Genomic DNA, 13,692 nt, shown 5'->3' on the forward strand with positions numbered 1-13,692 from the left:
GGGAAGGTGGGTATGAGGTTCCCAAGCGGGACAGAGTGGGGACCACCTGGAAACCCCAGAGGACCCCCCAGACCACGAACACAGCACCACCACCCAGCAGCTGCAAACACCAGCTCTCCAGAGAAGCAAGCCAGAAGCCTGGGGTTGTTTTTAAAGAAATGCAGTTCGACCTTCCAAGTTCCTTCAGGAACCCAGCCGACAGGACGCTGCCAGGACCTGCCGGCCTCGTCGCAGCAGCGTGTGCTGCTGCAGGAACGTTTAATCCACTCTACGCAGACATGTGCTGACCTCCTAACTAGAATACATTCTACGGGGCTAGGACTTGAAGTAAACACGTTTCCCAGACAGTGTGAGGGGAGAGGCCCACCAGCCTGCAGACAGGATCCCCCAGGGTCCACGTGAGTGGGGGACGAGGGCCCGAGGTTTGGCTCTCGTTGCTAAAGCAATGGGGAACCGTCACAACAGCAGGGGTAACGTTTCTATGCCTCGACTCGGGAATCAGCCCAGACCCGCTGCACATAGAGCGTCGGGTTGGAAACCTTGTCATCCGCCCGTGAGGGCCTGGCAGCCCGTGTCACAGAGGGCCCAGGGGCACCTGAAACCGCAGCACCTCCAGGGTCTGCTCTTCAGACTCCGTTGTACCTGGAGGACACCCAGAAACCCCCCGAAGACTCGGGGGTGGTGAGCAGCCAGGAGGGGGCTGCCCACAGAGAGCCTCGAGGAAGAATGTGGCGCTGGCTCTTCCCCGGGGAGGTGGCTCCGGCTGAGGGGCCCTGGCAGAAGGTGTCTCAACTGCACCAGCTGGGGCCCAGGCTGCAGGAATCCCACCGATGTGACAGCTGCCTGTAGCCCCACAGCGGGGGAGGGGAAGAGGAGACTGGGGGGGGAGGGCGCAAAAGGGGGGGATCGAGCCCGACAGAGCCAAAGGGCACAGCCCCCAGGCCGCACTGGGCCTCCCACAGATGCCAGAACATAAACGCAGAAGGAGGCCGCCCCTTCCCCTCACCTGAGTTCTCCACCCACACCAAGGCCTGACCGCACCTGAGTCCTCCCACCTCACCTCCCCGCTCTCACCAAGAGGTGGGTTGCAGTGACTCCCCACAAACCTACGAACCTCCGCCACCAACAGGACAGGGATCCTGGCCTGGGTCTCAGGGTCTCCAGCCAAGGCCCAGGCGTTCACTGCCTCGCTCCCTCCCAGCTCCTCCTCTCCTGGCGCCCACCCCTTCGTGGGAAAAGCATCTGCTCAAAGGGAGAGACTGGCTCCGGCCTCGCCCACAGCAACCACACAGGAGCCTGTGTGAATGAGGCCGTGAGGAAGAGTGTGGTGCCCACTCCCACATGCCCAGCCCTGTGGCAGCTTCACCCGGCCATGCCCGGGCAGTAGGGACAGAGGCCCTGGCAGCCGTCAGCAGATGGGGAAGAAGCTCCTAGCACAGAAGCAAACAGATGTTGGGAGCGACAGAGCCGACTTCTACCAGGACATCTTCCAGGAGCTATAGATTCGGCTCCTGGAAAAGTGCTCCCTCCAGCAGCACAAAATGCCTGCCTGCCAGGACCTGGCGCTGTCCCTCCCCAGGCGCAGTCCCCTCTGGGCCTCTGCTACACCCCCACCACCACCAGGCTCTGCCTCTCGGCTCTCTGAGTCCCCAGTACCCAGATCCCTGCTCACCCAACACTGGCTGCTGCAGACAAAAACAAGGTAACAAATGACCCAGACACATAGCACATGGGGGGTCAGGAGCAGGGGAGCCTGGAGGAATGACGTCTTGTCCAGAGATGGGGAGGGGCTCGCAGGGTGTCTTGGCAAAGGAGCGGGCAGGGCTGTGCCGGTCGGGGCACTGGGACAGATAGCTGGTCTGGTGGGCAGGTGGCTGATGGAGCAACAGGCCTGTGACGGTCAGAGTAGTGAATGGCACCCCCAAACTGCTAGGATAGGAGCCTTCTCCAAGACAGAATCGGGGCTTCCCTGGAGGAGACAAGAAAGAGGGAGGCGATCAAACACTGGGTGAAGGGAGGAAGGGCAGACACATGTGCCCATGGCCACAGCCCATGGATATGCGCGGACAGGAGGGGCCCACACAGGGTGCCCGGCGTCAGACAGCCGAGCAGGTGGGCATGGCAGGAACCTGGTGAACAGGGTCTGCAGTGCAGGATGGGAGCTGAGCGTGCCGGCACCCCCAGCTCACCTGCTTTCCTACAGATCAGGTTTGTATAAAGGGGCTCAGCTCTGCCCCTCCCCTTGGTTCCAACTGTGACTCTCAGCCCTGCAGCCCCGTAGCAGAGGGGAAACCAGAGGGGCCTTGGGGGGAGCTGGGCCCAGGCCCGATCTGCTGAAAACCACAGACTCCTGCCCGCCCCGGCCGGCTGTGGCTGCCAGCAGGGTCCTCCCTTGGGGCACCCGCGCAGTGTTCAGGGTGCTGAGGCATCTCTGGACACTCGGGGAGGACAACTCAGTGAGTCCAGCCCAGATCCAAACAACCCCTCCCCTCCACACCTCGGCCACCCGCCTTCCTCCCATCCTGGGCCCCATCACAGAGGCTTCAGAAGAGGCGACTACCCTCCCCAGCCGTCAGGGTCTGGGGACAGTGTCGGGCTATCAGGCCCCGTGGCCACAGCAGGACAAACACTTGACCCACCTTTGACAGGTGAAGGACTCCTCTTTCGCATTAGTGACCCTGTTTCAAGAAAAATCCAGGCAAGAGTTTTACAAAACTAGACAGCACAACCCCTACCGACTGCACCTTCTGTGCGCCCAGCTCTCAACTCTCCGGTGAGCTCGGGAGGGACCCGAGGCCCCGGGAGCCAACCATTCACACCTCACATCTGTGTGTGTCCGAGGGCGTGGCTCTAACATAGCACGTGGGGCAGAGGTGCCTGGAGACCCCCGGGCTGTGCCTGCACCACACGGGACCAACAGCCTCACCCCAGATGGACCAGAGGTTCCTCCCCCCGCTGTGAGGTGCCCGGGGCAGGAAGGCTGGCTTGGAGGAGGTTGGACTGTGGGCTGCGGGAGGCTCCCCCTGCCACCTCCACACCCCTAGATCCTTACCGCACTGGAGCTCGCATGGCTGAGCTTATCAAAGCGGAATTTCAGGTTTGACCTCGGGGAATTTCTGCTTTTGGCATCTAGGAAAAAGAAGAATGCCCATGAAGAGGGTGGGGCTGTGGAGGTCATGGGCTGCTGGGGAACTGGGCAGGGAGGCCAGAAGGGACGCCTCCTCTCCACGAGACACTCTAGCTCAGTGGTCGGCAAACTGCGGCTCGCGAGCCACATGCGGCTCTTTGGCCCCTTGAGTGTGGCTCTTCCGCAAAATACCACGTGTGGGCGCGCACGTACAGTGCGATTGAAACTTCGTGGCCCATGCGCAGAAGTCGGTATTTTGTGGAAGAGCCACACTCAAGGGGCCAAAGAGCCGCATGTGGCTCGCGAGCCGCAGTTTGCCGACCACTGCTCTAGCTGATGCACCAATTCACAAGAGCCAACCCTTACATTTTCACAAATGTTGTGAGCTGGTTGTACACACACAGTCACGAGCTTAGCTCCGGCCGGTTGCTCAGTGGTTAGAGTGTCAGCCTGAGTGATTCCTGGTCAAGGGCATGTACCTGGGTTGCAGGTTTGATCCCCAGCCTTAGTTTGGGGCATATGTGGGAGGCAACCAATCGATGTTATTTCTCTCACATCAATGTTCCTCTCCCTCTCTCTCTTCCTCCCTCCTTTCCACTCTCTCTAAAAAAAAAATATCAATGGAAAAAATATCCTCCAGTGAGGATTAAAAAAAAATTAATTATAAACTTATAATTAAGTGATATTCGTCAAAGGTAATAAATACTCAAAAGTCATCACTTCCTTGCTATTTCACTACATTTTACCACTCCCTATTCATTTAAGGTTATTTACGCCAGTCACATTGGTGGCTTGAGATCAGCAAATGCTACAAACCAACTTGATCTGCTGTTTTGTTGTTGAGACTTCAGAAACTAATAGAGAGAATCTTATATAATAAAAGGATAATATGCAAATAGACCAAACAGCAGAACAACCAATCAAAGTATAATATGCTAATGATATGCTAAGGCTGCTCAACCAGTTGCTATGACATGCACTGACCACCAGGGGGCAGATGCTCTGACCCGTAGGTTAGCTTGCTGCTGGGGTCCAGCTGATCAGGGCTGAGCGAGATAGGCCGGACATGCCCTGGAGCCCTCCCGTGGTCCCTCCCTGGCCCAGTCGTGCACCAGTGGGGTCCCTCAGCCTGGCCTGCGCCCTCTTGCAATCTGGGACCCCTCGGGGGATGTCAAAGAGCTGGTTTCAGCCAGATCCCACAGGCCACTCCCTTGGGAGAGCGCCAGACGCAGGGGTCATGGCTGGCGAGCGCTGCTGCAGCAGCCTCCCCTGATCGGGACTGACTGGGCGCGAGCCCGCAGCAGGCACAGTAGGCCTGGGATGAGTGGGAGCAGCAGGTAGGAGCTGCAGGAGGCGCTGGACTGCAGGTTTCGGCCCCACCCCTGCAGGCCACCCAGAGGGACCCTTCCCGTGCACGAATTCGTGCACCGGGCCTCTAGTATTAGTAATATAGACTCAATGTGAAAGTGTATGTGTCTATAGCATTGTGAATAGCACAAAAAATTGAGTAAATATTCTTCCAGTATTTGAGGCATGGAAAGGCTGAGTAACATGTCCAATGTCACATCGCTCATAAGTGGTGGACCCAGGTTCCTGTGCTTGCCCCCCGCCCCACTGTGCTGCCCTCCTGGAGGGTGGGACCAAGACTCTGACTTCTAGGCACCCACAGAGCCCATCAGTGCCTACCAGGCACGTCTACCTACATGCCCCTCAGGTGCCAACCCTTCACCCTCTCCCCAGAGCCGGCTCCTCCTACTCTGTCCAACTGCAGGGATCCCAGAACCCCAAGAGGCCCAGACTCCTTGCTCTCCCTGAAGCCCTCACTACTGAGCCCCAAAGATTTTACCTCCTTGGCATCTCTTGAACCCAATGCTCCATCACCCCACACTCCATGGCCCATCACCCCTCACCACTCACTGTGACCCTCGCTGATCTTCCCCCTGCACCTGCTCCCACCAATCCTTCCTCCTGGGCCAGCTGCAGCCACAAAATGGTCTTTCTCAACCCCAGATGGCGCTTCTCTACTTAAGAACCTTCAAAGACTTAAGACCTTCCATGGCTTCCACTGCCTGTGGGATAAAGCCTAAATCCTCACCAGGGGCAGCCCTAGCCCTGTCCCCTAACACTGTCTCCTCACTCACCTATCCCGTCACCCTGGCCCTGTCCCCTAACACTGTCTCCTCACTCACCTGTCCCGTCACCCTGGTCCTGTCCCCTAACACTGTCTCCTCTCTCACCTGTCCCCCGTCACCCTGGCCCTGTCCCCTAACACTGTCTCCTCTCTCACCTGTCCCCTGTCACCGTTGTGAACTCCAGCCCCACTGACCCACATGTGGTTCCAGATCACGGCTTCTCAGTTCCCTGCAGGCCTTTCATGTGCTGTCCCTCCACCTGCAACGCTCTCCCACCTGGTACCCTTGCATTTGGAGGACCATCGCTGTGATGGGGGCCCTGAGTCGGTGATGGGGAGGAGCGCGAGGTCCGTGGAAAAAATCTCGGCTTTCGACTCACAGTCCCAACTCCTCTCTGAGCTCGGCTCCCGTGAGTAACGAGAGGGCAAGAACAGGCCCTGGAGGCTGATGAGCAGACGCAGTGAGGGAGCAGAGCTCAAGGCCTCACACTGGGGTTGGACCGAGACTGGCCAGTTCCGGACGCCTGGGGCCGGCGCCCCACAAACAGTGCTCAGGGCACAGCCCCTGCCCTGGCTGCATGGTGCACACCACGGGGTGCACACCGACCTGTTGGACTCCGGCTCATGATGATGGGGGTGGTGGCTGCCCCCAGGCTGGGGCTCTCGCTGCTTGGGGACGGGCTGTAGACAAACACCTCCTGCTTGAAGGGCGAGGTTGTGGACGGCTGGCTGCTCTGGGGAGAGAGGCCGGGTGAGCGAGGCGGGCCCACCCTCAGCTGACCCGGGCGGCCCCTGCCTCCCACTGCCCGCTGGGACACGCTCTTTCCTCCTGCTGCCTCCAGCCCTGGCTCCCCTCCACCCCCAGGCAGTGCCCCTGACCACACCCTTGCAGAGCTGAGCCCTCTCCTCTCCAGCCAGGAACCCCACGGCAGGGACGCGCTCAGCCTGACCTCTGACCCTCTGCCGCTGCTGCTCCTCTGTCACCCCAGGGAGACCCCGAACCACCGCTCCCAGAGGGTGGAGACGGCTGGGGGTGCCACCTCTTGTTTCCATACTCCCCGCTCTCCCCGGAGCCGGGAGGGGGCTCTGCCCACCGGAGCTATTTTAACACCCAGAGCGTGGGCCCAGGTTGGCCAGGCCGCACCTACCCCACTGTCACACTCCTCCATGGCCTCGCCCTCCCCGGCCGTGCTGCTGAAGCTGCTGGTGCTGGAGGAGGAGCGGGAGATGTTGGCCCGGCCGTTCTCCTTCAACTTCATGAAGGGCCTGCAGGGGCGGGAAGGCGGCCCTGGTCACACGCGGGGGCCGAGGGCAGGGCAGGCCCCGCACAGACTGAGTGGCTCCCCATGGGCCTGCCTGCGGGCTGTGCATTCCACGGAGATCCCAAAGCGGGAGATGCCGGAGCAGAGACCTATTCCAGGGCCCGCGGGGCTGAAGCCGCCTCCCCACCCTCACTCTTACTTCTCCTTGCTGGGGCAGATCTCCGGAGAGCTGGGGTTGGACGAGGTCTCAGACTTGATCTCCTGAGAAGAGTGCCCGCCGTCCACAGTCTTGGGGTTGCTGGATGCACTGTCGCTGGGGAGATGAGGATGAAGACGGGTGAGCCGGTTCCCAACCCCCACCTCACCCCCAGGCCCGAGACTGCACCATGGGGGCCTGTGGGGTCACAGCATCCCCGACAGAGCACGGCCACCAGGACATCTATCCCACCCCTGCCCCCATCAGACAACAGGGTCTTCTGCTTTCCCAGGGTCCCCTGCAGGCTCCTGGGTGAGAGTCCAGAGCTACCAGGCAGGAGTCCCGGCTTGATGCCCCTGAGCCCAAGTCCATCCCAGCTGGCAGAGCTTTATTTAGGTCAAGGGCGGGCCACAGAGGGGATGGAGTGAGGGCTGGGACATCCACCATCACAGCCAGCGCACACGCACCCCTCGGGGCGCCGGCGGGGCCAGGGCTGCAGAACGCCAGGGGACACCCTTCACACAGGCTACAAAATGCGCTCCCCGGAGGCGTGCGCTGAGTGCTGGGAAGGGCTTCTGGGTAAATAGGCTACTCGCAGCCGGGCCCGAGGGTTACCTTCTGCAGTTTAACAAAGGCCACAAACGCTGCCCATTAGCTGCTCAGTGCCCACTGTTGGGGCCCTGTCCCTAATGTACTTTTATTTTCGTGGCAGCTTCATGGAGATACAATCCACATACAACTCACCCATTTAAACTGTGCGATTCAGTGGTTTTTAGTATATTCACGACCATGCCCGCCATCTAATTTTAGAACATTCCTACCCCCCCCTCAAAGAAACCCCAGACCCACTCACAACCACTCGCATTCCTCCCCGCCCTGGCCCCTGACAGAATCTACTTCCTGTCCCTATGGATTTGCCTCTTCTGGACATTTCCTATGAATGGGGCCATACAATATGGTTGGACTTTTTTGTGAGTGGCTTCTTTTGTGAGTGGCTAGTGTTTTAAAGGCTCATCCATGTTGTAGCCTGTGTCCCTCAGCACTTCACTCCTTTTTACTGCAAGATAATACTCCACTTTTTGGATGGGCACGTGGACCATTTCCACTGGGGGCTACTATGACAACGCTGCCACGGACATCCGTGTGCGGTGCTTATGCAGACACGCGTGTTCTTTCCCTCGGGCATGCACCTGGCGTGGAACTGCTGGGCCTTATGGCAACTCCACGGTTAACCCTCTGAGGAGCTGCCAGGCTGTTTTCTAAAGCAGCCTCACCAGTTCACAGTCCCACCAGCAATGCACGAGGGTTCCAATCTCTCTACATCCTCGGTTCCAATTTCCCTACATCCTTGCCAACACTTCCTTCTTGCCTTTCTTATAAAAACCATCCTGGAGGCATGAAGTGCCTCGATGTACTTCTAACGAGGTCACCAGGGACCTCCTAAGTGTCCACCCAGCAGGGGTTGGGGCCCCTGTGCTAGACTTCTCTGCTCGGCTGCCACTGCGGACCTCCCTCCTGCAGTGTCTCCTGCCCCGGCTTCTGAGGGCCCTCCCTCCCCTCCTCTCTTCCTCCTCGCTCCCCTACCTTCCCTGTCTTTTCCCCTGGCTCTGCCTCCTTCTCCACTTGCCCTTAAGTGCTGGTGCTCCCCAGGCATTCTCCACACCCCCTTGGGGGAGCGTATTCATTGATTCATCTTAAGCACCACCTCCCCGCCCCCCTCCCCCAGTGACTCCCACCTCTCCTTCTCCAGTCACCGCCTCTCCCCCAAGCTCAAGACCAGCAATTCTGACCACTCAGAGCTCTGGGTCTCCCCGCTGAGTGGGCCACAAGGACTCACTCACACACACAGCTTCCAAACAGAGCTCTCCATCCTCCTGCATCACCGCCCTCGTCCTGTGTGCCCAGGCCCGGCGGCTGGGGCCACAGCCAGGGCTACAGGAAGACAACTTGTACACGTGGAGGTCGACCTGCTGCCTCCCTTTCCTTCCCGAGACTATAAGCTCCTGGAGGGCAGGTTTGCGTCTTTGGAGCTCCTGTCTGAGCACTGAGCCCCACACGCCCGGCACTCGAGGGATGCTGCTCGGAACTAAACACCAGGTGTGCTCACTGACTGAAGGATCAGAAAGACATTTAGCAAGAACAGGGGAAGTAGGATATGCGAGCTGTTGAGCCGTACGAGTTCTTCACATATTTTTGGAAATTAACCCCTTATCAGATGTATCATTGGCAAATATGTTCCCCCACACAGTGGGCTCCCTCTTCATTTTGTGGGTGGCTTCTCCTGCTGTGCAGAAGCTTTTCAGTTCAATGTAGTCCCGTCTGCTTACTTTCCCCTTTGTTTTATGCTGAGCAAAAGAAGCCAGTCAGAAAGAGGGAGGCAGCTACCACATGATCTCACTTACAGGTGGGATCTAATGAACAGAATAAACGGACCAACAAACCGACATGGAGACATGGAACAGACTGAGAGAGCTCAGAGGGAGGGGGAGGGGTGGGAAGAGATTAACCAGAGAACCTATACGCACATACGCACAGTCCAGGGACACAGACAGTAGTGCAGTGAAGGCCTGGGAGGGGGTAGGAGTGGGGTGGAGGGGGCAATGGGGGAAAAAGAGCCGGGGGAAGGAAGGGAGGGAGGGAGAGAGGGGGAAGGAAGGAAGGAAGGGAGGGAGGAAGTTCTGGAAGCCCAAAGGCAGGTTCCACGAACTCTGCTGTCAGAATCAGGGAAGGCCTCCATAAGGAGGACATCTGAGTGAGCTTTGCAAAAGGAAGCACAGAGAGAAACGACTCTGAGCAGCGTTTCCAGCTGGGGCCAGACTGTGAGGAGAGCCCCTCTGACTGTCGGGTGCAGGGACCGCAAAGCTGCCGAGTGGACACAGCACTGAATGAGTGACGGGGGACACGGGGGCCTGACGTGGGGACCAGGGTAAGAAGGAAGCCATCGCTCGAAGCTGAGGCTGCGCCCAGCCCTCCCGAGGGAGCTCACCCCCGCCACGCTGGACACTCACCACCGTGTCCGGCTGTCCCCTTGGCCTTCAGAGCCCGTGTGCAGACGGGGGAAGAGCCCCGACCGCCGCTTGATGGGGCTCCGCGACTGGTTCTTGGCAGTTGCCGCCGCCACTGGAGGCTGCCAACGAGACCACCAGAATGAGCGCTCACGCCCCAAACCCAGGTCTCCTTCCCTTCACCCCCCTTCCTGGTCTACAAAGAGCCTGTGCACCGCCCCCCGCGCCCCACAACTGGTCTGGAGAGATCCCCAGAAACGAGACAGCTGGGAAGGGTGGGGTCTGTGCAGCAGGAACTATGTATGACCTGCAGCCTGTTTTCCTGTGTTCTTAGCCCAACCCTTACGGCCCCGGGTAACAATCCACTACAACAGAATTCCTGGAGGAACTTGGGGTCAGGGCCACCCTAAGGAGAACCCCATATACTGAGAGGACAGGATGCCTGAGGGGGTCACAGACTGGGAACCACAAAGCTGAGAGAGTCCTGGGAGGACAAACCCCTGGCAGGACAAGCATGAGGTCCACACGCACCCACAGGCAGAGGGAGCCTGCCAAGCACGTGGCTCTGCTTCTGCCACGTGTGGGGGACGACGGACGGAGAGCGGCAGAATGAGAAGGGGGAGATGGGAGCCCGCCAGGCCTCTAAGCCAGGCCGGCCCCGGCGTTTGCCATTCCCATGCGGTGCAACCTTGGGCAAGTGGACGAATTCTCTGGGCCCCGGTCTCAGCCACAGATTGGAGAGAACTGCCCTGCCTGCTCACCTCACAGACCCCCTGGGAGGAACAAGATAACAGCTATGAAAACACTATTTGGTGAATCAAATGAATTACACAAGATCATTCACAATACCAATTGCCAATATCGTGGTGGGTATGTTCTGCTACGACAGAAAAGAACAAGAAAACCCCCAACGTGCACAAATCCACAGCCACTTTGCTTTATCAAAAGAGGGACTCTGGCCCCCTCACCTGGCCGGCTCCTGGTGCAAGCTGACCAGACCCAAACCCCCGGACCGGCCAGGCTCTCTTTTCTTGGAACTGTACACAGTGATTAGGAACAAAGACTTAGGATCTGGGCGGCCTACACGCGAAGCCCAGTTCTTCGGCTTTGCTGGGTGACCTCCAGCAAGTTGCCTAACCTCTCTGGGCCTCCCCTTTCTCGGATGTACAATGGACAGCACCCAGCACCTCCCTCACACAGCTGTCACAGGGACCGTGAGTTACTTAGCTCAGTGCCCCTTGCACAGCAAGCAGGGGCAGCCACCTGTCGTTAGGAATAACAAAGGGAGGGCCCTCTCACAGGCCCAGGACCCAGGGCCACTGCGCAGGGTTGGTCCCGAGGGGGCCCAGGTGTCAAGGAAACTCAGAGAGCGGGACCACAGGTGGGCTCCGGTCTGGGCCAGCCCCAAGTGCTGCCTGGCTGGAGGCTCAGTTTCCCTCCCCATCATCCAGCTCGCCCTGCCGATCACCTGGCCCAGGCCTGGGTGAACACACCCCTCCCCCCACCACGGCCGGGGGGCCCCAGAGCCTGCAGACACTCACCGAGAAGGTGGTCTTGGTGACCTCCACGCTGTTGTGGGAGATGCCCCCGCTGAGGCTGCCGGGGAGGCCCCCGCTGTGCGGCTTCTTCTGGCTGGTCACCATGGTCTCCATGGAGTGGCTGCGCACGCGGATGGCCCTCTGTGGGGACAGCAGGTGGGGGGGCCTGAGAGTTGCAGCCAGGCCTCTCCAGATGACCCCGCTGCCTCAGTGGGGTCTGCAGACACACTCCGGGCTCTGTGCGCACATGTGCACACACACTCGCGCACACACTCTCTCTCGGCGGCCCACATGCTAATCACTACGGTCTGCAGAGGACTGTCACATGCTCTGGGCATGTGGCGCTCTCTCGGCAGCCCACATGCTAATCACTACGGCCTGCAGAGGACTGTCACATGCTCTGGGCATGTGGCGCTCTGCAGGCAGAGGCGAGGGAGGACATTGGACAGAAGAGTCTGAGGGGTCAGCGCCCCAGATGCCCTGCGAGGTGGACAGAGGCTGTTACGGGGAAGGAAAGTGGGGCTTGGAGAGCTTACCAAGCCTGAGCTTCCTCACCTGCAAACCAGGAATGATATGGTCCCAGCAGCAGAAAACTAAGCGTCCTTCTATATTTAAACACTGGGTATCCCTTCTGCTGTCACCCCAACGTGTGCCTGGTACAACTTGGAATATGTTCGCAGTTGGTGCACTGTGGCCAGAGCACTCCCGGGTCTGACACGGAGCCATGCCACACTCGCAGCAGCTAACGATGAGCCCACAGCTGGTGCCGCTGCTGACACAGGACATGCACTCTCAGACTCCAGGCGTGAGGCCTCAGAGGGCCCGGACTGCTCAGGCCGCGTGGAGCCCTGTGCCCACTTAGGGCCACCAAAGAACAAAGGACCCATCTGTACACAGCACAGTGTCCAGGAGGGGACAACCGGGATAGCCACCGGTCCCAGTGCATGCAAGGATGAGAACATTAAAATGAAGATTGCCGCGCCCACAGCAGGGAGAGAGCTGGGAGGTGCCAGCTGCTCTCAGGCTGCTCAGCAGGGCTCTGCAGGCCGCCTGCGTTGCTCTGGAACCTGACCCAAGGGGATGGTTAGAGTGAGGCAGACAGATCCCACCCGGACCCAAGGGAGGATTTCCTGACATGGGAAGTCCTAGAGGCTTCCACCTACCATGTGGACGATGCTCCCTGGTCCTGAAGGCCTTCGAAGACGACACGAGTTCTAGGAAGGGAAGTTTCTCTCCGGGATCCCCCAAACCCCACATCACTCCCTTTGACCACTCATTCAGTCCCTCGATGATGCGGCCAGGTGGCCACACCTATAAAGCTCGTAGCAGAGCACCCTGCACATACTAAGTACCCAACCAATGTGGCTACTCTTCTTGTTAATAGTGAGCATCTGTCATGTGCTTCCTGTGTGCCCAGCCCTGCCAGAAACTGGGAGAACTGCAGGAGGGGAGTCAAAGACATATGAGACATGGCCCCTGCCTCCAAGGAGTGCACAGGCAGCAGGGAAACAAGACATTCCTAAAATTAGGGCAACGGAAAAGGCCCAGGCCCGTGGGTGCTCCCGCTGTGTTAACCAGCTGTCCGGGCCCCCACGGCCTCAGAGCCATATGCAAAGACTCACGGATGCAGACATTACTAGTTGCTCACATACAAGTGCCATCCCCCTCCTCCCCCCATGCTCCTTGCTGGCAGAGCCACTGTCTGGCCCAACATCCCCTCTTCCTCCACAGGACAAAGGAGTAAGTCATGACCCCCTGAGGCAGTCACATCATCCATCCCCTTGCCAGGGGGACATGAGGGGATGTCACTGGGGGCTTTGAGGAAAGATCTCCTCAGCGATTCCCAAAAGAGGTGTGACACCTCTGCACCTAGGACCGCAGCAGCCACCGTGGGGCTGTAAGCGGTCAAGCCTACGGGCGAAGCTGACAAGATGGGGAGGGCAGAGGGGCCAGGGGATGGAACCTGCCTGCCACTGACCACGCTGAGCCATGAGTCGCCTGGGCCTTCTGGTTAAGTGAGCTGGTGGATCTTCCTCATTGCGTGAGCCAGCTGAGGGGGGGAGTTCTCGGAACCTCAGCTTCAGAACGCTGATGCAGAAGGACAAACGTGGGACACAGCCCCCACCCTCACCTGGTTCACACCCACACGGAACCACACATGTCTGCTTTCGCGCTCCATGTGCCCACCTACGTGGAACGGCTGCTCTTCCCTCCCTCGAAGCGTTGAATCTACGGAAAGGTAGTCCCAAGAAAGCAGCGGGAATGCTGCCCCCAACCCAAATCTCGGGTCCCCCGGGAGCTCTCCCCACGGTCGGGAATTCGCCAAGCTCAGGAGTGGCCGAGGACCGCACCCTGCCTGCCTTTCTATCCTGGGGAGGAAGCTGACTCAGGAAGGAGGGCCGTCTGCAAAGATGATGGCCCTGGAGGCCAGCT

General features: G+C 59.3%; 1 protein-coding gene across 12 annotated transcripts in view; it reads right to left on the reverse strand.

Annotated features, from left to right (window-relative positions):
- Positions 1 to 6: 6 nt before the first annotated feature.
- Positions 7 to 13,692, reverse strand: part of RAP1GAP2 (RAP1 GTPase activating protein 2) — a 234,108-nt gene continuing 220,422 nt past the window's right edge. For 11 of the 12 annotated variants that reach the window (XM_014529236.1, XM_014529230.1, XM_005858289.1 and 8 more), the window contains 8 exons: positions 11,263 to 11,400; positions 9,725 to 9,843; positions 6,720 to 6,833; positions 6,407 to 6,524; positions 5,866 to 5,992; positions 3,053 to 3,129; positions 2,640 to 2,678; positions 7 to 1,969 (listed from right to left, as the gene is read on the reverse strand). In XM_014529236.1, coding sequence (XP_014384722.1) covers positions 2,670 to 2,678; positions 3,053 to 3,129; positions 5,866 to 5,992; positions 6,407 to 6,524; positions 6,720 to 6,833; positions 9,725 to 9,843; positions 11,263 to 11,400 — 702 coding nt within the window. In that variant the 3' untranslated portion in view covers positions 7 to 1,969; positions 2,640 to 2,669. The remainder of the gene's footprint in view (positions 1,970 to 2,639; positions 2,679 to 3,052; positions 3,130 to 5,865; positions 5,993 to 6,406; positions 6,525 to 6,719; positions 6,834 to 9,724; positions 9,844 to 11,262; positions 11,401 to 13,692) is intronic. The other variant, XR_001359646.1, reaches the window with a different exon arrangement.

Source organism: Myotis brandtii, unplaced genomic scaffold, assembly GCF_000412655.1.
Source record: "Myotis brandtii unplaced genomic scaffold, ASM41265v1 scaffold1167, whole genome shotgun sequence".
Taxonomy (NCBI): domain Eukaryota; kingdom Metazoa; phylum Chordata; class Mammalia; order Chiroptera; family Vespertilionidae; genus Myotis; species Myotis brandtii.